This window comes from Aphelocoma coerulescens, chromosome 7 (assembly GCF_041296385.1).
Source record: "Aphelocoma coerulescens isolate FSJ_1873_10779 chromosome 7, UR_Acoe_1.0, whole genome shotgun sequence".
Lineage (NCBI taxonomy): Eukaryota > Metazoa > Chordata > Aves > Passeriformes > Corvidae > Aphelocoma > Aphelocoma coerulescens.
The window spans coordinates 28,209,487-28,232,502 of NC_091021.1; the positions used below are offsets into that span (position 1 = coordinate 28,209,487).

General features: G+C 45.5%; 1 protein-coding gene across 1 annotated transcript in view; it reads left to right on the top strand.

The window, feature by feature from the left end:
* The window catches only part of GLI2 (GLI family zinc finger 2), a 191,194-nt gene that overhangs the window by 162,095 nt on the left and 6,083 nt on the right, over positions 1 to 23,016 (top strand). Inside the window, exons 7-13 of the mRNA XM_069021030.1 lie at positions 1,854 to 2,067; positions 3,620 to 3,733; positions 7,135 to 7,266; positions 10,869 to 11,018; positions 14,636 to 14,800; positions 19,270 to 19,551; positions 22,603 to 22,939. Coding sequence (XP_068877131.1) covers positions 1,854 to 2,067; positions 3,620 to 3,733; positions 7,135 to 7,266; positions 10,869 to 11,018; positions 14,636 to 14,800; positions 19,270 to 19,551; positions 22,603 to 22,939 — 1,394 coding nt within the window. The remainder of the gene's footprint in view (positions 1 to 1,853; positions 2,068 to 3,619; positions 3,734 to 7,134; positions 7,267 to 10,868; positions 11,019 to 14,635; positions 14,801 to 19,269; positions 19,552 to 22,602; positions 22,940 to 23,016) is intronic.

Sequence of the window (23,016 nt, forward strand, 5' to 3'; positions counted from 1 at the left end):
CTCCCCACAAGCAGAAACAGATAATAAATTTATCTAAAAAAATGTTCATTGTGAGCAGTTGGACTGGTTAAGAAACACTTCGATTTAAGAGATTGCCCCAAAGTATTCTCCAAATTATTGGCCCACATTCTTAGAAAAAATGTTGCCTGGGTGGATAGAAGAGCCTAATTCTAAAAGCATATTTAAACCAAATCTAAACCCTTGAGTCAAGTTTTGTTCAAATCTTAATTAAAAAGCACTTACATTAGGCAGCTGACTCTTGTCAATTCCTACTGTGATTGCTTCACCCAAGTTTCACAATGTTATTATTCTTTTTATTACTTAACTGTTAAAAATGTTAGATCTAATTAACAATGATGTTGCAAAGCAAGGGTTATAAAGATTATGCATGTTTAAAACTTGTGGGGGAAAACAGAGATGTTGTTATTAATAAGTGTAACATTAATTATGTAAGTTACTTTATCCAGCAGCATAATTTAGAAACTGACTGTAAAATCGAGCATAAGGCTAACTTGAACACATTGCAACTTCTTATCTGGTAATCATATTTTTTATAGTCTTTTTACCTGTTGTCATTAGCTACACATACCTGTAGCATCTTAACTTATACTCAGATATTAAGAGTAATGTCTGGTATTTTTAACAAATCAGTATCTGGGGACTGACCTAATGATCAGCTTCTGGCCTCCAAGAGAATAATCAACTAATAATAAAGAATTTGAAACCCTTCTCAGTGTTCTAAAAATATATCCTAAATGTCAGGATCTGTAAAATGGGTTACATATATAACAGCATAACTGCCAGAATTTTGGCATGAAAAGAACTTTTTTGTTATTATTTTAACAGCATCTTAGGGGCAGGAATGAAATACTCTCTCCAAAAGCAAAATTGGTAATTAAGCGTGTTTCTAATTATGGCCCCATTCTCTGAGAACTCAGACCTTGGGCAGTTTTAGTGGTGTGAGAGAAAATACCATGAGAGTAAAGGTTCAGGACAGCCACTTCTTGAAGGTGGCAAATAATCAGTTTTTGGGCTGAATGTCTGTGGTTCGTGCATCACATGTCTAGAGTTACCACAAAGCATCTCCTGTGCTTCTCTATCTCTGCCCAGTGAACTTGCCCCTGGGAGTGAACCCCTTTTTTCCAAAAGCAGAGCTTTGTTTTTACTGTTCTCCAGTGCTGCATCTTGTCTCAGACCTGTTGCCCCAGCTATTGCCCAAGCAGCCAGGGGCAAGTGGTGTTCCTGGTCACTGCTGACCTAGATTGGAGATGAACCAGTGACCTACATAGGAAGGGTGACATGCTTTAGCAGTCCCCTGAGCCAGCACTCCCCTCACCTGAATGCAGAGTAAATTGCATGGTTTTGGATTATGTTTAATGGATACTTATTCATCCCTGCTGTAATCTGTGCCAGGTGAGCCAGGTGATGCTTGTTTTTCATATCCAGGTTAGCATAACCCCAAAGCTGCAAGTCTGCAAAAGAAGTCTGCCTGGGAAAACCCAGGAGCCTTAGGGGCTGCAAAGCCAGATGCGCCCAAGTCCCATCCTCTTCTGCACTCCCTGCCAAGGGCTTTTGTTGGTTTTTTTTTTTTACATAGGAAGCAAAGAAATTACAATCAGTCTAATGCTCGGGTAAAAATGATTCACAAGTTTGCTGAAGCATGTGCAAGGCAAATCATGACTTTGCAGTAAAGCAGGCAGTCAGGCTTATCCTGGCATTGAAGGCATGTTGCTGGGCATTGCAGCCTGGCTCCTGGAGTCTCCAAGATGCCATACTTGAATCAGTCACTAGCTAATTTGATAAATATTGTTTAAAATAACTCCTTATCATTTCTCTTTCTCCTGTTGCTGCAGTCCAGCATTCAGCTTCCCCCACCCGCTAAACCCCGTGACATACCAGCAGATCCTGACCCAGCAAAGAGGCCTGAGCTCAGCCTTTGGACACACTCCTCCCCTGATCCAGCCATCCCCAACCTTCCCCCCACGGCAGCACATGGCAGTCATCTCCATGAACCCATCACCAGCACAGAGCAGCAGCAACAGCAACTGCATCTCTGACTCCAGCCAGGTAGGGACAGCCATCCTGCATGGCACATGTGGAAATGGAGGCACATTCTCCATGGGATGTAGGCTTCCCTTCATGGTGGCTGTGGGAGTTTTAACAATTCTCTTTTTACTCATGCTATCCCCTTATGTTGCTTTTTCTTTTTCCTGGCAAGTGTTTCTGAATTAGTCACAGACAAATTTTGCGCCCATCTCCCTTCTTTGCACCTACCCATGCAGAAACCAAAGGCCTTCATCCATCAAAGTATTGAACATGATATGCAAGGTTCATCCCAGGCAGGAAATCTCTTTGAACACATTATGTCCTGTTGAAATTGAGGGAAATCAGTTGCTGTAGTGTTTTACAAAACAAGCACCTATGAACCAAGCTTCTTCAGTACCTTCACCAATCCCTCTTTCTTTTTTTGTACTCATGTGAACCATGACAATGGTTTTAGTCTTTAACATGTAAGTGCATCCTATGTAGGACCTCTTCACATTTTACTTACTGTTCCTTCTTTTCCAGTAGGTTTTGTCTCAATGTGTCCCTGCTGTTGATTTTTACTGCTAAATTTTGCAAAACCAGGGGCCAGATTTTGAAAACTAGGAATGAGATCCCACACCTTAAGTACATCTTACAAATATCTGTGAGCACACAAGCACATATATGTGTGCACAAGCCCTCCACATGCACTGGGTTAGTGAATATGCCTAGCATATTCTTAATCATTTTTCTTTTCCATTTACATTCCTTCGAAGTCTAAATTGCTTTTCTCCCCAAAGACTTATTTCACCATATGTCACACCCATTTCAAATTGTTGTTTTAGTTGTATCATACTGAACTTTTAAGGCTGGTTTATTGTTTTAGGGTTTCTCATGGCTGCTGCACTGCAAACTCTGTTTGTTATTGCAGGTTGTTTGATTGATTGGTTTTGTTTTCTCCTTACAAACTGGCTACCAAAATAATGTGGCTGGCAGGAGTTCTGCCTCTGTTTAATAATTTGCAGGACCAATCTTGAGCAATTAGCAAGAGTATTTAAAATGTTCATGTTCCAATTTTATGCACATACAATGGGATGTTTTTTCTCCTGAAGTTGTTCTTTTTTTTTAAGAGCTTAGCAAATTACACACATAGTCTTTCATGGACTCAGCCCGCCAGAGCCCTCACATATAACTAGAGCCCCCTTGCTCCCCCTAGGAATTCCTTTTCTCAACAAATCATTTCGTCCCATTGAGAAATAAAACTGTGGCTTGGGTGGGGGGTGTGTAAGGCTTTGATGGCTATGCCATGGACTGTATTGCTCTGGAACAGAGCAGCAGTGACGAGGCCAAGCGCACTGGTGAGCCTGCAGAAGCAGGGGCTGCCCTTGATTCTTCTTCCCTCTCTCCCATCCCTTCTGCCTTGCACAAACCCACATGGGCTGGTTCATATGAACCCCAGGCCAACCCTGCTGTCCCCTGCCACTCCTGGAGCTCAACCATGACTGATTTTTAAGTTAATTTTTAATGAGGAAGTGGGCCACTGTCTGTCATCCCCAGACCCTGGTGCCATTTCTTGCCTGGTTTTCTTTCCTAGAGCAAGCAGAGCAGTGAGTCGGCCGTGAGCAGCACCGTCAATCCAGTAATTAACAAACGCAGCAAAGTCAAGACTGAAGTTGAGGGCTTGCTCCCAGTATCCCCAAACACACAGGTAACCTCCCTGCTGTGAGCCATGTTGTGGGGTTGAGGTGGCGAGCTGCTGGGTCTCATCTTCGGGAACGATCCTTTTGGCATCTTTTGCTGCAGGTGGGAGCAAGGCAGCAAAATCTGCCAGGCAGACAGGTGTATCTTGGAGCACAAAGCCCAGGAAGGTACAGGGCAGAGCTGCAGTGACTGAGTGAAGCATTCCATGGGTACTTGGGACTCTGCTTGCTGTTGCTGTGCTTGGATAGGAAAAAAAGGAGAGAGCAAATACATCAAGTGTAATAACATAAAAATGATGTCTGAGTTTTCTGTACTGCAAAGCAAGCAGTATAAGCGTCTCAGAGCAAACATAGATTATGAGGGAAGCTTGCATGTAGGTAGAAAGCTTGCAAAAAAAGGACAACTTCTTGATTCAACAAGGAATTGCTCCTAGAAACATCCTTTACGCTGGTGACACAACATTTGACACCAAGAAGGGCCCAGAGGCCTTTGCTTTCTTTCTGGAGCTCTGTGATTGCAAACTGTTTAATGGCTGACAGTATCCATCTGACCGTCCTTTATCACAACTGTAAACTATCAGGAGTGCTCTGGGCACTTCATTTTCATGAAATATTAGGCCGTGTTATTGTCAAGCGAATGGAAGAGTTGATGACAAATTTCTCCTTCTGCCCTGGTTCAGGAGCAGGTCTCAGCATGATGCATGGGGACAGCAACGTGTGCAGTCATCAGGGGGCTGGTAAAATTGATGAAGATAGCATATCAGGGAAAGATAAACATGCTGTAGTCAGCACGATTAGGGCAAAGAGGCACCTCTCTGGAGCTTTGAGTTTAGGAGTGCATCTACACACTGCTGCAAAATCACATGCCCCGAAAAACCAATCTGGCCAGTGCCTGGGCTAATAGGGTAGTGTGTTTATTTCTTGCAGCAAATGAAAAAATATTTGAAACCTATCACTTGCTTTCTCAAAGTATGTGTAGCAGAGGAGCTGTGGGACAGACAGCTGCTTGCTCAATGGCTGCCATCCTCCATGCGCTGCTCCATGCGAAGCCGTGTGCGCCCAGTTTGGGAGCACTTGGATAGCACCAGCCTGGCTCACTCCTGTAGCCCTTCTCCAGGGTTTTATCCACTGGGTCTTAAAAACACGGAAATTAGCACTGAATGGAGCAGGGGAGTTGTCTAAAGCAGTGCAATGAGATTTGATTAGAATAGCTAGGTGAAATTATGAGTGGGAAAATGCACACTGATCATCTAATAGTTCCTAGTGAGGGGGTATGTGAAGTAATTCCCCAAGGGAAGTGTAGGTTCCACATCTTGCAGCATTTCAGTATTGACTGGGAAATTACAAGAAGGTACCATGTAAGAGACAGCCCATTCTTGGCAAGGAGAACAGGTTAAAAAACTGAATGCAGTGGGTGTCTGCTTTGGTCTAAGCAAGAGGAATTAATTAAATTTAGAAATGCTTTTTCTGCAGGAGACTGTGCTGAAAAGTTGTGTTGCAGTCAGTCAGTAATTGACTGATCCATTTTTTGCTGACTATGAAGTTCATCCATCCCCAAAAGTGTGTATGTTTTGTTTGGGAAATGCTGCATTTGGAACACCTCATGTGAGTTGTGGTTTGGGTGTTCGCAATCCTTGGCCAGCCAGTATCTCCCGTGATGGTTTGTGCTGTAAAAAATGCAATCAGACAAGATTTGTGGGACACAGTGAAGTACCAGGCATGAGGGACCTGAGTTACTGAACTTCTACAGTGCCACAAGGGCTCCAGTACAGATTCAGACTAGCATTGAACTAGCTAGAAATGAAGCAAGTCAATCCTTTTCAACAAATTAAATTGTTACAATTCCACTTTTCCAGCAGAAGGTATAAAATTTTTGGCAAAAAAAGATTTTTAGTAGAAAATGACAGTTGTCTGGGGACCGCACTTTGTATGGAGACAAACATTCCAAAAATAATAATGTTTACAGCTCAACCAAATAGGAATTGCAGGAAAAAGAAGTTGCTGTTTGAACTTTCTCAGACTGTTGCTCTGGGCTCTGGTATAGTTTGAATCTTCAGAAGTCTTTCTGTAAATTACTACAGTTTCCTGTCCCAAGAGCCACCTTGCAATATCTTTTTTTTTTTTTTTTAAATTAAGAGCTAATTAAAACAAATCTCTTTCTGCCCATATCTAAACTTTTGAATTGAAAAGTCATTGTTGTCATGTATGTCATGAGCTAGTTAATGAAAATTGTTGAACTTTGGTACAGCATGTCTCGCTTTCCAAGCCATATAATGCTGTTAAGTCGTTAATCATTGCAGCTCCCCAGTAGGCATTGGAAAAGTGTTGTTGGGGAAGGAGATGGCAGATAGGTCTGTTTGGGCAGGCCAGGGACAGTTTGGGTTTGTGTCTACACACATATGGGTCCAAATGGAGCACCAGATCATGAGGAACAGTGTCTGCTGTGGTCAGTCACCCCAGATGCTGCTGTCTCCTTTGTCCCAGCAGTAGTAACTGGGAGGAATGGGAATGAAGGGGGTCAAAACCTGCAGGGTTTTGTCTTGCTAAATTCCCAAGCCAATACTGGCTGCTGACGGCCTTGTCTGTAGTGCAGGTATCTGATGCATGCAGAGCTGACAATTGTCCTTACTTGGAGTTGTACTGATTATGTTGTCTGTTACACTGTTGTGTAGTTGCCCATCCTCATAGCAGCCATAACAAAAATCTTCTGTGCTTCATTTAGCACTGAGGAGCTGGCTAGACAAGAAGTTAAGGAGAGAGCTCACAGTGTACCCAGCGTTAAAGTAACTCATTTATGAGTCCAGAGTCCCAGGAGCTTTGTCCTGCAACCTGCTCTTCACTGGGTCTTGCTGAAGCTTTCCAAATTCCCTTCTCAGAGAAGTGCTTTGAGAGCTCATCACTTTGTCCCTGTGGAGCATCCTGCAGGCATGAATCTTTGGGTAAGGGTTAGGTATCATTTTCTCATCTACTGAGAGATGCAGAAAACAGGAGCCCCCTGCCCAGCCCATGTCAGATGAGTCTGGGCTCTGGGCTCTGACTGCTCTGTGGTTTCTTCATGCTCATGTTTCTCCACTCTGCCCGGATCAGTTGTTTTGCTCCAGCAAAGAACACAACCAAAGGTCAGAAGTTAGCTTTTTCCTTTCTCCAGCTTTCCTGGGACTGCCCACAACCTGGCTGAATCCAGGCACTGCAGCAACAGTGGCTTTGGGGTGCCTCGTGTCTTGTAGTCAACTCTGACCCACTTCTGCCAAAACTCTGTAGCTCTTTATTTCACAGTAATCATGAATGTTATGTAGCCACAACGAGCATGGTTTTGTGATCAGTTGATACTTGCCCTGTAATCTATGAGTGATGAAGGAATTCAGATGAAAGAAGTTCACCTTATACAATGCACCGTTATGTGTTGCAGGAGCATCTGACAGACCTGAAAGAAGATCTTGATAAGGATGAATGTAAACAGGAGCCTGAGGTTATTTATGAGACTAACTGTCACTGGGAAGGGTGCACAAAGGAATATGACACTCAGGAGCAGCTCGTCCATGTGAGTAATGGTTGGGAGGAAACCCCAGCGATAAATTTGGGTTTCTGTGCACTTGTCCTCATTTTTTATCACTAGCTGCTGTACAGCCAGAGCTCACCCTGGGAGCTACTAAAGGTGCAAATCAGAGATACGGTGTGTAAACACTGCCAAAGCAGGTCGCTGCTCCCGGAGGAGTTCAGCTGAAGGAAGCCTCTCATAGATTATATGATATTGCTCCCTTCTCAGCTGCTGAGGCTGCAGTTCCAGTCTCCCTTGTGCCTGGCCCAATGACAGAAGGCTTAGTGCAGAGGACCTGATCACAAAATGGGGAAGGGGGCTGAGCCCTTCCCTCTTCACTGGCCATATTCACTCAGCCTTCCCACAGAGCTACACCAGCTATGGGTCAGGGATCGTCCATGCTGTCCTCAGTCCTAGTCCAGGCTGGGAAAGCCTTTTATGCTGCTGTTAATGAGCTGTGGAGCCATATCACTTAGAGGCTGTTGACCTGCTCAGCTCATCCCTCCCACAGAAACAGAGCACCTTCCGAGTTTGGAGACGTGCTCCAGTGTCTGAAATACAGAAAGTGGGTTGATTTTCTAAGACTTGGGAAACACAGCTTCCATAATCACAGTGATGTTCCCAAATCAGTGTCAAAACTGCTCTCTGAAGGATCCCCAAACCAAGTCATTAATCAGATTTTCAGTTCTAATTAATTCCAAGAACCTTTTGTATGCTTTGCTTCATCTTGGGTATCCACCGTTTGGTTTCCTTTGGCTTCCGGGATCAACAAATCCCTCATACTCTGAGAAGTGCCCGTGAAATCAGACACGATCTGTGTCTAAGCCCCATCCCTGCTCTCAGCCCAACACCTTCCCAGTCCTTATTTTGGCTCTATGGTGCGAGTCCATTTGTTTGAAGCCAGCCCATATCTGCTGGGAATTCAGCAGCCCAGCAACCCTGATGCTTGCAGCAGAGTTATGGATTAAACAAATTTTGCAACAGGAGCTGCTGCCTTCTCCTTTTCCTTCAGCCTTTTGCTGCCTTATTCAACTGGGCTCCCAGCTTGCCAGGGGCCACCCATGTGGCCACCTTCCCGAGGGCTTGTGTCTGCTCTCTCCATTTTTTATATAACTTCATTTTAGATATGCTTAGATGCCCCCAAATAGGCATCAGGCACCATTTGCCCAAGTTCTGCACACAAACATTGTCCAGAGGGACCACACTCTGAATTATAATTTTGGGCCCATGCTCTTCTTCCATCTAAGGCTAGTGCCTGCCTGCCTCTGCCAGAAGCCAGAAGGTTCAGTGCATCAGGTCCTTGAGTACAGACGGATTTGGAAACAGATTTCAAGGTCGATTAAGTGATAAGGTGCTTAATGGGTTGCACATTGCATGCCATGGGGTGTTGCTTTTCTGGGATTAAACCACAGCATGCCTGTCAGATGGGCTGGGCTCACATTTGTTCAGTAGTTTTTGTGTGTTTCCCTCTCAGACATAAGAAAAACTAACTCTGCCCAGAGCAAAGTGCAGAGCACCAGGCTGCTCAGCACAATTTATTTCCAGAAAAAAAAAACAACCAACAAACCAAAGAAAAACATTTGATGGAATATCCCAAGATTTTCCTAAATTTGGAAGGTTACAAAAATTGAGTCTTCTGTACTGTGATTACTAGCAACATGGAGTTGTGGCTTTGGGATGCCCAAAATACACATGCAAATGAAATACAGATGTCGTGGGCCAGCTTCTGAGGAGGTGCCATCTCACCATGCATGGAAAAACTGTAGTTTGTGTGCAGAGCAAAGTACCTGGGCCAGCAGGGTCTGTTCCCCATACACAGTGTGCTTGTGGGAGAAATGCACATCAACAGGGAGCAGCAGGAGTGATGACGTATTTTTGCAAACACACTGCTGCTCCCAACCTCAAAGGTCACAGTCAGTTTGAGAGAAGCCCAAGCAAAGCCTTCAGCCAGGTAGGGGCTAAGGAGCTGTAGCTGAAGTGGGGTGAGCTGTGCAACTCCTCCTACCCCATGTGATGGGAAGCAGATGTTGCCCAGACAGGGATTGAATAGTCCTGAATGAGGGCTAGAGTTCCCCTTCCATAAATGTTCTTCCTCTGGCTCAAACAAGACCAAATGGACAAGCCTGTGCACTCCCACACTCCAGCACTGCTGTGTGTAGTCTTGGTTGCAAGTTAGACTCCCACACAAACAAGAGCCTGGAGACATATCTTCCCAGTCTGGTCTGGACATGGTTTAGCATGTCCATGGGCCTCTGGGGAGGTTCATCAGATTTCCACCATCTGAGGCTAAAATCTCATACCAATGCCATGTTGTAAAACCAGAACTGTAGGCAGTAGAACTCCAAACCCGTACGAAACCTCTCCCAAACCCAGCCTCTCCCGACTCTCCCAGCACGCAGCTTTGGCTCTCAGTGTTTATGTGTGGTGCCCAAGAGACCAGCTGAGCCCCACACACCTCCTCTTGTCCCTCAGTAGAACTGGGACCCCAGCAGGACCCTGACCCCAGGATTGGACCGCAGCACACAGAATGCTGAGACTGGATTCAGCTGGGACTGTGAAGGCTGATGAATCTGTTTTAATGTACTTTTGTGTCTTCATGCTGCCTCACTGCCCCAAGAGAGTCTCATCCCTAGCTGCAACGTGTGTGCCTGGCCTTGGCCAGGGGAATGAAGGCGGGGGCTGGAAAAAATCTCAGCACAAAAAAAGCCAAAACCCAAACCCAAGTGGTTTATTTTAGGATTTCCTGTCAGTGAATGTCGTCTGAAAACACAGGAGCGAGGACAGGCATTATTTTTGGCAATGAGACCCCATTCAGAGAGACAAGGCCGCCACGGGAACGGCGCTGCCGACAGGCTGGCCTCTGGCTCTGTTTATTTTCAGCAGGGCTTCATCTGCCCTGCACTGGGAAAAAACGACCCACTTCTTCCTACCAGGGTGGACGAAGGCACCATTCTGGGTCTGGCTTTTCAACACTCCAGCACAGAATTTCATGGGCCAGAGTAATTAGCAGTAATTGAGCTCTCCCTGGTGCATAGCTTTCAGATGCTGTCATTTCCTGCCAGCCACCAGCACTGGACAGCAGGTGGATGTCATGGGGCCAGCATATGGGCTTAGAAACATAGGATCGTTTGGGTTGGAAAAGACCTTTAAGTTTATTGAATCCAACCGAGGCTTGTCTCCTCCTGTCCACCATCCTCCAGCAGTGCCCCAGAAAAGGGTCTCAGGTGTGTACATGAAGCACAAGAGGGTTCAGTAGAGACAAAAATTACTCTGTCATCCCCCTCAAGAGTGGCATCAAGTAGCCTGGGACACACTGAGAGGACTCCCTTCTCCCCGGCACCATGGGTCCCCATTGCTTTTGCAAACCTCCCATTTTTAGCTGCTTTGGACGCAGTGTGCTGGGTGCTGCACACCTTTCTCTGCAGGACACACCAGACCACAGCACTGGGTCCTGTGTCCCTGGTGTTACCTGTGCACCTGGCACCCAGGTGCTACAGTGCTTAACAAACATTGGGGAGGGAACATCTGGCTTTCGGAGCACCGTGTGACATTTGCTGGCATCAGCTCTTCCAGGAGTGACCTGCTTTTCCTTTCTGTCCTACCAGCACATCAACAATGATCACATCCACGGGGAGAAGAAGGAGTTTGTCTGCCGCTGGCAGGACTGCACACGGGAGCAGAAGCCCTTCAAGGCTCAGTATATGTTGGTGGTGCACATGCGAAGGCACACGGGAGAGAAGCCACACAAGTGCACGGTGAGCTGGCAGGGACATAGGGTGCATCTCACTTGGCAAGTGGGACACTGGGCTGGGGGTGGTCACAAAAATGTGTTGGCAGACACGGGCATGGCTTCAAGTAGGGCTCTACCAGGGCAGCCACTGGCACCCAGCTCAGAGCCAGTCCAGCCCTCTGTGTCTGGGTTACAGCTACTTGCAGGTTAGACCCTGGGGACAGGACAAGAGGTCAAGGAGTGTGGTTGAGCGAGGTGTAAGTGGGCAAAACCGTATTTCCATGGAGAAAATTATTTCAGATCTACCACAGAGATCCAAGGCAACTCAGGACAAGTCACTTAAGGTGGAAATCCAGCCAATTTAGTTGCCTACATCCAAGAAGAAAGCCAGTAATGCCACACTGTGGGGAACCGCCTAATCCTGGTCATGTCTAACTTGGCATTACCCACTACAGCTGCTGGGACTGCAAGATTCCCTCACCCACAGACCCAAGCATGCACACAAGCCTCTTTCCAGCATGAGAATCAAGGCTAACACCTACTACCTCTGCTCTCTTAATCCAGAGGAGAGGCTAAGCCATAGGTGCATAAACCCCAAGAAGATCTCAGTCCCCAGACCTTCTGCATACCAGCAGCACTGTGCCTAGGGTTAAACACTGCCTGAGGAAGAGTATGGGGTAGTATTTTGTACCTCAGCCCTGTGGGTGCAGGCTCACAGACGACATGGGAGAGCTGGGCTCTCCTTCTCCCTAGCCTCAAAATATTAAATCCCATATGTGCCTTCACACTTGGAGCCTCCCACCACACTGCTGGCTGGTGTGGGGCAGCCATGGATGCCTGATGGGGGGCACAAGAGGGAAGCGAGGTACGGAGTTCAGTAACTGTGATCAGCTGATGGGAGAAGTGTTCACAATCTCCCTCCTCATATGCTCCAGCCCTTATTCCTCCCAAAGGGCCATCCCTGTCTTTTGATATCCTCTGCTGTCTTCATTCTCCTCTTGATGGCATTTCATATCTCCTCTGCTGTCAGCATTACACTGTTCCTCTCCCCAGAGTCTCAGGAATGAGTCTCTTCCTGCTCAGCAAATGTCTGAGCCCTCCTCCCATATCTTCCTCCTCTTCTGCTCCATTAGCCACTTACAGCCCTGCTCCCTCCCTGGCTCTGCCCCAGCTCCTGCTTACAAATATTAGGATATGTATGATTTGCTTGCTGCATGACTCCTTTATCAATCTTCCAGCCCTGTGTTCATTTAATTTAGAGCATAAGCTCCCCTGAGGCACAGGGCCATGTCCTTTGTTTTAATCTTCTAAAGCACTTCGCCCAGTCTAGTGCTTTACCAATCTTCCTTAAAAGTATCAAGAAATATTGATTGTTGGTGCATACAAAGTGAGCACTGAGGGCAAGTCTAGCCTGCCCTTGCAGGTAGAGGGACTCAGGAGACAAAAACAGCAGTGGCTGCATGCTCTTCAGTGCTGTGGTGGAGCAGGAAAAAACACTACTGCAAAATCCTGCCTCTTTCAAGCCTCAGTTGTGTCACACCAGAGCAATGGCAAGGCTGTGTGTGAGTCTCCAGTCATCCTCTGCCTCCTGGAGAACTGCAGGCCCTCCATATGCAATATGTTGAAGCAACAACTGGACTGAACTGGAGAACCACCACTTTCCAATTGTCTGGGAGAGTGGCAGCTCTGCAGACAGTGCCCTTCTGTGGCAGAGCATTCCTTGTCCAAGTCTGGCAGTGATTTTTCAAAGCAACATTTGTTTCAGACAAGAAGTTTGTGGTGTACATAAAGCTATGGATGAGCCCAATTGCACTCTGGGATTTGGTCAAGGATTATTTCAACAGATGACAGCCAGAACTCCCACTGACATAATCAAATCCACACTTAAGAGTGGGTACAACTGCTTTGAACATGCACAGGCTGCTTTTCTGAGAAGCTCTTATTTGAAAATGTGGCCCTAGAACTTCTGCTCTTAGTAACTGCGTTTTTGTGTCAGTATCCAGCAAAACTAGAATGGACACATGAGTTGTCTCATGCTGAGTTCCCTTTGTTTTCCAGCAAGAGGAATGATGTATTTCAATAACTGTAAGCGACTTGAGTTGTAAAGGATTGTTTGTACAGGGCAAGAGAAGAAAGAGATATACTGTGCTACTTTGGAATTGTGGCATGTTCTGTGGGACAAATGGGCTAATGAAAGTTGTCTGAGGAAGAGGAACTGGATCCATCCCACCCTGACAAAGCTGTGGAAGGAATCAGCATGAGCAGAGCAAGTCTGCCTTACATCCACCATCCCTATGCTAGACCTTAAAGGGAATCTTAAGTAATCCTACTTATTTTCCAACACAACAAAGTTACATGGGATCAGCCTGTGCCTACATGCTCCACGGGTTTCATGGGCTGCCTGTTTGCCTCCCTCACTAGCAGTCAGTCAGGTCCTGTGCATGTGGAGCACAAGGAGACTGGTGCTGTTGCTATTGCATACAGGTGCCTTTGACCAGAACTTTGAATGTGTAGAACCACTCAGCTTCCCATGGGAAAATCAGACACTGAGCATGACCTGTCCTGCTGTGGCTTCAGTTTCTTCACTGGCCAAGACTCAAATAGAGCAGTGTGAAGTTTTGTCACAACTGGACTGAACTTGCAGACACATTTAACTGATGTGACTAAAATACAACACATACATTACAGCAGGAGGGGCTGTTTGTTGAAATATAAGGGCTGGTTTTTGTATAGGAAGTACAGCCTGAGCTTTTCAATGCTCCCAGCTGAACTGGCAGTGCAGCATTTAGCTAGAATTTGTGAGGGAGCCTTGCATTTCTTAAAACCTCCCACTTGTTTTGTCAAAGAGCACTTAAGAGCCTCCTCAGTTTGAGGTGAAATCCTCCCATGCTGAGACAGGGCAGGTGCAGAGAGAAGCCTCCAGCTCAGCCAGAGTGGAGGGTGACAGGACTTAATCACCAGAAGCCTCTCCACATCTCCCAAGCTGCTCCTTCTCATTGTGTGGGCAGCTGGTTTCCTTCCAGGAGGAAGGTTCCTGGCCTGTTTTGTCATCCAAAAATCCATCTGTCTTCAAGATTGAGAGTCTTGTTTTTTAAACTGGTAATGTCAGACAGCCTGACCACAGCATCCTCCAAGAGTAGACCCAAGCTGTAATTTGGGAAACTTTAAAGTTTGCTAGATTTCTGTTTGTGTGTTAGGGAATGGTCTGCCCTTTCCAGTGCTGGTGGTAGTGAAGTTGCAGGGCTGGTCAGACTGTGGAGAAGCTGTCAGTTCCCTAGGTGGGAAGGAGGGGGCCCCTGTTTCTGAGTGTTTTAGATGCAGAGGAGTGGCAGGAGGGGCTAAGAGAGCTCTGGGAGGAGTGGAGGGGTGTTTAGCCCTGCTGGAAGAAAAGAGTCACTTGTTGAAATGTCAGGTGGGTACCAAACAAGGAGTAGCACCTCAAATATGACTCACTGCTGAAACTCAGCCTGCCTAGGGAAGCAAATTCTCCCAACAAAGTGAATGTTGTTCCCTAAAACACAAGCCCTTTAAAAGAAAGAAAAAAAAAGAAAGAATGAGAAACAGATGAGAAGGGTTTAGGCAGGGGGAAAATCAAATTTTTCTGGTTAATTAATCACTCCTCGTGTGTTTTTTTTACTTTAGTTTGAGGGTTGCTCCAAAGCCTATTCCCGCCTGGAGAACTTAAAGACACACCTGAGGTCCCACACTGGAGAAAAACCTTATGTCTGTGAACATGAGGGCTGCAATAAAGCCTTTTCCAATGCCTCGGACAGAGCCAAGCACCAGAACAGGACACATTCCAATGAGGTAAGCCTGGGCTCACCACAGCTCAACGGAGGGCTTTTTTTTAAGTTTTGCTGACAATAAACATACACTTTACACACTGGACTCATGTAAAAAGAAACCTACTGCAATGAGAGGTTTATCTTATTTTTTAATGGGATTTATTTTGCTGCGGAGCCAGACCACATTAGTTTTATATTTATGAAAGCTGTGTTTGAAATCATAAACAGATGTTAAAGTATGCAAACTTTTTAATCGACTTTGGAAATTAAAACAAGCATTTTCCAAATTCATAATTTTCAATAGCACAGATAGTATTGTACAGTTGTGCAAGTGGTGTTTAATATTACTGTGGAGCAGACTTGCAGTAATATAACAGCTACCCTGGATCCTGATGCTCTGGAAATAATACTCCCTCCATCGTTTGATGTACAATGATAGAGCACAATGCAATGCTTTGTTAACCTTGGATAATTAAGACCCACTATTAGTAGTTGGGGAGCAGAGGAAATTGCCTTTATTGTAACGCATGTGATGGTCTGTTGCAATCAACCACGGCCGACGATTGAAATTTATATTACCACTAATTAGCTGACAGGGGAAGAAAAAACAACACTCTAAAGTTCTAATAGTGTTTTCAGCCATGAAGAATTCAGTCTGTAGCCTAATTTGCAACAGTTAAATATAGACTATTGGAGAATGGAACGCAGTTGCCACGGTTGACAGCCTTTTGAAGCAATGCTGTGTCTACAAAGGGCTTGTTGGGAGTATTTTTATCTCTGGCATAGAATTAGTCAGTGATAACCAAAACTCTGTAGGTTTCAGAGATTCTGTTTGAGTCAGAATAAGGATTCAAAGCCTAGAATCCTCTTCCATGATGCTGAGATGGACCTGACGAATGACCAGGATCCCAGTGTTTTCTGAATTGGTTTGGGTATGAACCCAAATGTCAGGATTGTTTTCCACCAGCAAGACATGGGTTAAAATTAACCTATATCCACACTTAAACTGGATAGTTTGGGGTTGTTTTAAGGCTATTCCAACCTTGAGGCCAGGAGGGACCAAAAAGATAGGTTGCAGCCTCTCATCTGCTCAGCATCCTGCATTCCCAGTAAGTGGTGTTTGACTACATCATTTTTCTATGTTAAAGCATCTTCCCCTGAAAGGCAGCCAGTTGTGGTTTAATCTCACATTTTAGGTGTCAGAAATTGCTCATTCTCCAGCCCTGGATGCTTTCTCTGGCTTCCTCCAGTGCTGGATCCAATGCCCCTTTCATTGTTGATATTTCCACGTCTTAATTTTGCAGTGTTAAACCACTCTCCATATTCTCACTCATAAGTTGAATAAATCAAGCAAGCCACTGAAGATTTACATTTTTGCAACATTTTTTCCTGTCTTAAAGGAAATTTGCATCTCTCTTCAATTCCTAAGGATTCTCATGTGAATGGATCAAGACTGCCAGTACAGCTTGCAGTGCTGGATACAGACTGACTCACCGCAGTCTGTGCACACTGACAGTATGTGAGCGACTGTTTTGCCCATAGATCACTTGAGTTCAGATCCCTGGAGCTTTACCAGGAACTTTGCTAGGCAGGGCAGTTTCCCATCTGAGCCAGCTAGTGTCCCATGTCCCTACATGTGGAATATTCATTTTGAATGTGTTAGTAAATGTAATTTCTCCAATGGGTTCAGATTCCCAAGTGATCCAGATCAGGAACTGCACTGGATCTGGGATGACTGTTCACTTCATCTGAGAAGAGCTTGGATACACTTGAAAGTCTGATCATTTGGGTTCCCCTTGTGCAAGAAGGTGAGGCTGTAGGCCAGGAGCATCCAACTCCGTGTCTCTGGTGGACCCTGATCTAAATACACTGATACTTGACACTAGCTGCTTTCAAACAAGACAAATTAAAGACTCAGATAACAGATAGGGATTTTTATCCTCTGCAGTTGCTTCCCCTGAAGGACACCAAGGCCTTCTCAGGGGTAGGAACAGCACAGCCACTAGTGGAGGATTTGTACCAGACCAGCTGGCCTTGCCATGGGAACTACAAGGCACTGCCACTATCCAAATGATCTTACATTTTGCAGTCATGCTCACTCCTGAACTGCTGTTCAACCCTGCTTGCTGCAGTACAGACACACCCCAAGACCTGTGGGAGATCTGCAGATGCATACAGTGGCTCTCTGGGCATATTTTTGACACTCTCTTTTTGAGGAACGTATAACATGATCCTTTACAACAGATGGCATCCCTCACAGCAAAGCTCGTCACACTGGGCAGCAGGCCCAGGCAAGGGTCCTGCATCCAGCTGTGGCCATGACCACTGGCTTAGCAAACTGTACAGAGACCTTGGCTCACAAAACCACACAAATGCAAAGCAGAAGTTTGTGGCTGTGAATATTTCCCATTACCCACTGTTAACTCTATTGTGGTTCCTAGCTACCTTCTAAATATTTTCCTCTGCTTGCAGTGTTTACTTGGAATACACCAGTTTCAGAGTTAGTCATCCAAGTCTTCTCTAAGGGGGAAGTTCCAGGTTCCCTGTATTTGTCACTGTCATTGTGTGACAGGACGTAGGTGTATGGTCCAAACATGCTGAAGTTCAAGGCTGGGGATATATTACCAAACTGGCTTTTGTTTGATTGTTGAAATGTCATACACACTATTTCATTTTAAACTTTCAGTCACTATTTGAATCCCTTCAGGGGCTACCTTCAAAGCTACACCTGGAAAAGGGGCTTTCATCCTGTGACACTCTCCAGTGCATACACAGAGGAGTGGCACGAGTTCATGGCCAGCCAAAGACTCAGAGAGACATTTTCAGCAACTCAAGCTGAACAAGGCTAAAACACATAAATCCAGTTCTGCTTAGTGCATGGGGAGTTCTCCAGTTCTCCCACCCTAATGAGTATTACCCTGTGTGTGCATGAGAGTAGGAGGGAGGTTCCTGAGATATCTAAACTCAAGACTTCACTAGGGTGAAGATGTCACTAGATGTCAGAATCTGGATAACCGTGGGGATAGATGAAGGCACACCAATGAAACAGTAGTTGTGCTCAGCTCATTTGCAGGGGGCATGGCCTGATGAAGAGGGTGATTGAATCCTCTTATGTAGATTGAATCCTCTTGGTCTGCTGTCCAAGCAACAGTGATCCTGTTACCCTAATTGCTGGGGTTGGAGAAATCAGAACTGTTGAGCCTAAAGGATATTTATAAAAAAATCTTTGAGCTGTTCATATACAGGTTTTCTTTCAGCACATGTGGTGGGGGTTCTGCTCATTGTAATAATGTTTAATAGCAGCAATAATATTTCTATAATGCTCGTCCAAAAGGTTGCATGATATTTTTAAACAAACTATTTTAATTTTTGTGCTTTGGTTTACCCAGCTTTAAAATATATTAAATATTTACCTCAGTGGGGTGTTACGTGGATTTAGCTATGTGGATGTGCCAAGATCAGTCAGGAAGCATGCTTTTGAATAAAAAACAGACTTTCAGTGCTTTTCACGTGATTATGCTGGCTTTCTGCAAAGAATATATATACTCCTTTGTATTTTTTCACTTAAGTTTCTGGACAAAATTACAAAACTGATTTAAAAAAAAAAGAATAGGAATGGTCATTTTAGGTAGCCTTCAAAATAACGTCTGTTTTTTCTCATGGATCTGTCCTAGTGCATTGGCAGAAAAATACGTAGAGTAGTTGTGAGGCCAAAAGCAGAACTTGTGATGAATTCAGAGCTTCCAGTGCAGCAGCACCAGCTCAAACAACTGCAGTGCTAATACACTTTGGAATTGGAGACTCGGTAAAATAAAAAAAAGTTAAAAGAATAAAAGTATCTGTTTGCTGACTTCTGTTTTCAGAAGTATGGCTTCAGCCTTGTTTTCCTATGGCAATCAATGATTCATGAATTCGGGATAGAGTGCTGTCGTCTGAAGAAAAACATTGCATGCCTGTGGTTTGTTTTGCACAATAACAGATTTCAAGGTGACAGGTGCTGGAGTGGTATGATAGATTGAGTAGGGTGAATCCAGTCTGGCTTGAATTCACTGGATTTCCATCAGCCAAAAGGTTTCAGACATCTTCTTGGTGTAGATCCCACCTTAGCAGAGCAAATGTCTTATGCCCAGTCCGCTACATCACCTCCCTCCCATCCTTAATCAGGAAACATTCCTGTGGCCACCCGAGCAAATACATACGTGGGAAAGTAATACTAGGAAAGTATTTCATGAATTCTTAGCTGTCTTTTGATCCAGAAACTAAAAACAAGACGTTTAGCCAACGTGAAATGACCAGCCAAGTCTCTGTGGATCAGCAGCAGCCCATATATCACATCTTCCGTATCTCAGTCTTACAGAGTCCTGTGGAGCAGATGCTCCACATTTTGCTGCTTCCTGCTGCTATGCTCATTGTATTTTCCTGGCCCATACACTGTACCTGGAATATTTGGGCTTATTCTAAATATAACCCAAGATTTGTTTGTACTGACAGAAACCCTACGTCTGCAAAATCCCTGGCTGCACGAAGCGGTACACAGACCCCAGCTCCCTCAGGAAACACGTCAAGACGGTGCACGGGCCTGATGCTCACGTCACGAAGAAGCAGCGCAATGACGTTCACCCGAGGCCACCTCCACTCAAGGAAAATGGGGACAATGAGGCAAGCGCCAAGCAGAGCAGCAAGGTGTCCGAGGAGAGCCCCGAGGCCAACAGCACCACGAGGAGCGTGGAGGATTGCTTGCAAGTCAAAACGATAAAAACGGAGAATTCTGTGGTAAGAGCAGTTGCTTTTGGCAGAAATGACGTGGTTCCTGATCTCTCTGGTGCAATAGGGGCATGAAGCATTTGTATTCCATTTACCTCTCTGGGCACTGCAACTCTAGAGTTCAAGTCCAGAAATGAAACTGCAGGTCAGGGCACAATCCAGTACGTTTTGCACCTTCCTACCCAGCATCATAAATTCCTGCCCTTGTAGTTATGGGGGCCATGTGATGGCCCGTGCTGAGCTTGGCATTCCTGTGCTGTGAAAGTGGGTAAAACCCAGGAGTGTTGTGGTCAAATGAGCTTTACCTACCTCACCAGTTTAAATTGAGCAATGACCACAGGGCACAGACTGATGAATGCTTCTTGAAGCAAAGGTCCTGGCTTAAGCAGTCCCGTTTTTCTTCCTCCCTTCGCCTTTCACTCCTTTTCTTTCTAGGCTGCTGCTGTTTGATGAAGCCAGTGGGGATAAAACTAGATGTTTTATTTTTGTTGAGTGTCTTAAAGCAAGTTCAATTCCTTGATCCTGTCCACCATGCACAGAAGCACAATATCACTGGGGTTGTCAGGGACCTCTTGAGATCATCTAGTCCCACCTCCCTGACCAGTCCATGTCTGCTAGAGCAGATTACTCAGGAGTACACAAATTCAATACATGACTCCCAGCTGCCATAGAAAATTGTAGCGGGATGATGGGGCAGGAGAGGGAAACTAGGAATAAACATGGAAGCAATGCTGTGACCCACAGAGTACAGGCTGTCACACAACCATAACCAAGCTTTACATCTCCATGAGTGGACACCAGCTGAAGCAAAGACCACTTACCAGTTTTCTGGCCATTACAGCAGCTCCACAATTGGCTGCAGTGTGGTCAGTGGTATTAAGGAGCTGTGTATAGTGATGGGTTCGAACACATCAAGCTTCTCCACCCCATCCAGGGTGGAGGAGGAGATGGAGCATTGCAACACATGGATCACTTTTGCTTTTTGCTGTTTCTTTTCACTTTCTTACCCAAAGTTCTGGTTTGCTGCATCAGCTCAGAGTGGGACAGGGTATGGGCTGAATACAGAAGAAAAGACCTTCACCTGCAAAGGAGTATTCACATACTCCCCAGACTTCTCACTGGAGCTGAAAGGACATTGAGCTCCCAAAATACATATTTTCTTGATTTGAATCCAGGCTAAAAGATTGTTATTCCTGTGAAAAACATGCCCTGGAGCTACAAAGATTTTTCTCAGAAGGGTTAGGGGATGTGTTATCGGACAAATTACCAATGAGCAGCATGTTTCAGTTAGGGAAAAATTGAGTATTTACACATCCAGAATGTCTCTAATCGACTAAAGAAACAGTTTACTTTGATGAGGCTCTGTACTGTGTTACAAAAGCTAAATGGGAGAACCACTGGACAGAATGACCATTCTCCAATACTCTTCCTCCATGTGTTTTATTGTTTTTTTCCTATGTAAACACTGACACAGTTACAGCTCCCCACCCTGTTTCTCCTGAAGGTATGGGGTTGTTTTCCTAGCACTCTGTGCTTGCAGGGTTCCAGCCAAGCCATCTCACTAGCAGCAGGGCCCTGGTTCATGTGTTTACCTTCACTGTCCCTCTCTAGCACTGCGTACTTCACTTGTGCACATCTAACAGGTGGCATCTCATCTGGTGGGTCCACATCCAACTCCTGTTTCCTCATTAAGGTCGGGGTGGTGGGAGGTTCCCATCACTGGTCCCATGATTCCCAGGCTCCTTGTTTTGACCCATCTTTGTGTGTCACCCCAAACCCATGGAAACAGGTAGAAAGTCTCTCCTAGGAGCTTATATTTGTACCCCTGAAGAGGGAAGGCAGGGAAGATGGGGTATGGGAGTGGGGGATATATTGGTAATTTGTGCTGTATTCTTCATTTCCCTCTTCCTCCTTTTTACTAACCTGGTCCTTTTTGTTAATGCTGTCTTTGTCCTAACAACCTGTTCTTTATTCCCACTTACCCTTCCTTACTCTACCTTCCTAAGGACAGTCGGTACTAAGGTGAGCAAAGAAATCCTTTGTATTAAAATAGCTGTATAAAGCATGATCTCCTGCAGATCTCTGTCTCCATTTAACCCTCACAGGGTGGAAGTGGAAGTATGTGGGGCAGTGGGGAGGGATAGGGGAGATCTGCTTGAACACAGAGAAGGAGAGGATGCAGTGCTCAAAGATTCCCTTTGCCACCTTTCTCCCAGCATCACAACTTGCCATTAAATCTTGGGATTGCAGTCTCTATCATCTGGACTGAAGGGCAATTAGAGCCAGTCAATCCTGCTCATGGGGGGCTGCTATGGAGTAAAGTAAGAACACTGCAGCACCCTGCATTCCCACCTTGGCCCAGGGCAGAGTATGTTGCCTTTTCAGCACTCCCATTTTTTGCCTGGGCCTGGGCCTGGAGCAGAAAAGCCAGGCATCCTGTTTGGTAGCAGCAGCAGAGCAAGTTCAAACTATATAGTGTCTGCTGCAAATAAACTACCCAATGAGAGTAGTTTACATTCCTAATGTAAATAAAATAAATATGGTGCTTATCTGCCTTATCTGCAAGTGGGAGTTTGCAAACAGTGAACCAGGTTTTTATCTGGTGGGGAAGTTTGTCAACTAACCTAATTATATGTTAGGGTATTTTAAAGACAAAAATACGTTGTGTCTGAAATACTTAAGCCTTGATCCTATGTTGGATAAGCCAGTGTTTGCTGCAATATACCTTGCACAACCAGGTGACGTGCTGCTTTTCTTCGAGAAACATCTGTCCTTCTTCTTTTGGAGGAAGAGCATTTGGTTTCTCTCCATCCTGCAGTTGAATCACCATAGTTTTTCCAGCTGTGGGGTGCTATCCCATCCTCCCCTCACAGGGAAGGGGCACCTGCCTTTTGGAAGAGCTGAGATCCTGCAGCAGGGAGGGGTAACAAGAAAGGGGACTCTAGGACAGGAACTCTCCTAGCCTCCAGGACTAACTAACACTGGGGATGTTGGGCTCCTGATTTCTTTCCATCAATGTTTTCACCTGGCTAACTCTTTTTCCTCTTTTCCCTCCCCAAGATGTGTCAGTCCAGTCCTGGTGGCCAGTCGTCATGCAGCAGTGAGCCATCACCCCTTGGCAGCACCAACAACAATGACAGTGGAGTAGAAATGAACATGCACAGCGGGGGAAGTCTGGGAGATCTGACGGCGTTGGATGACAACGCTCCTGTCGTGGACTCAACGGTCTCATCTGGTAACTCGGCAGTCAGCCTGCAGCTAAGGAAACACATGACGACGATGCAACGACTTGAACAGCTCAAGAAAGAGAAACTCAAGACAGTTAAGGATTCCTGCTCATGGGTGAGCCCAGCTCCACAAGCCAGAAACACCAAGCTGCCTCCCATCTCAGGAAATGGTAAGCCCTGGGCCTGGACCATGTCCTGTAGGAACCTCCCAGAGTTTGACTCTGGTTTCATAACCAAGAGTCTGCCC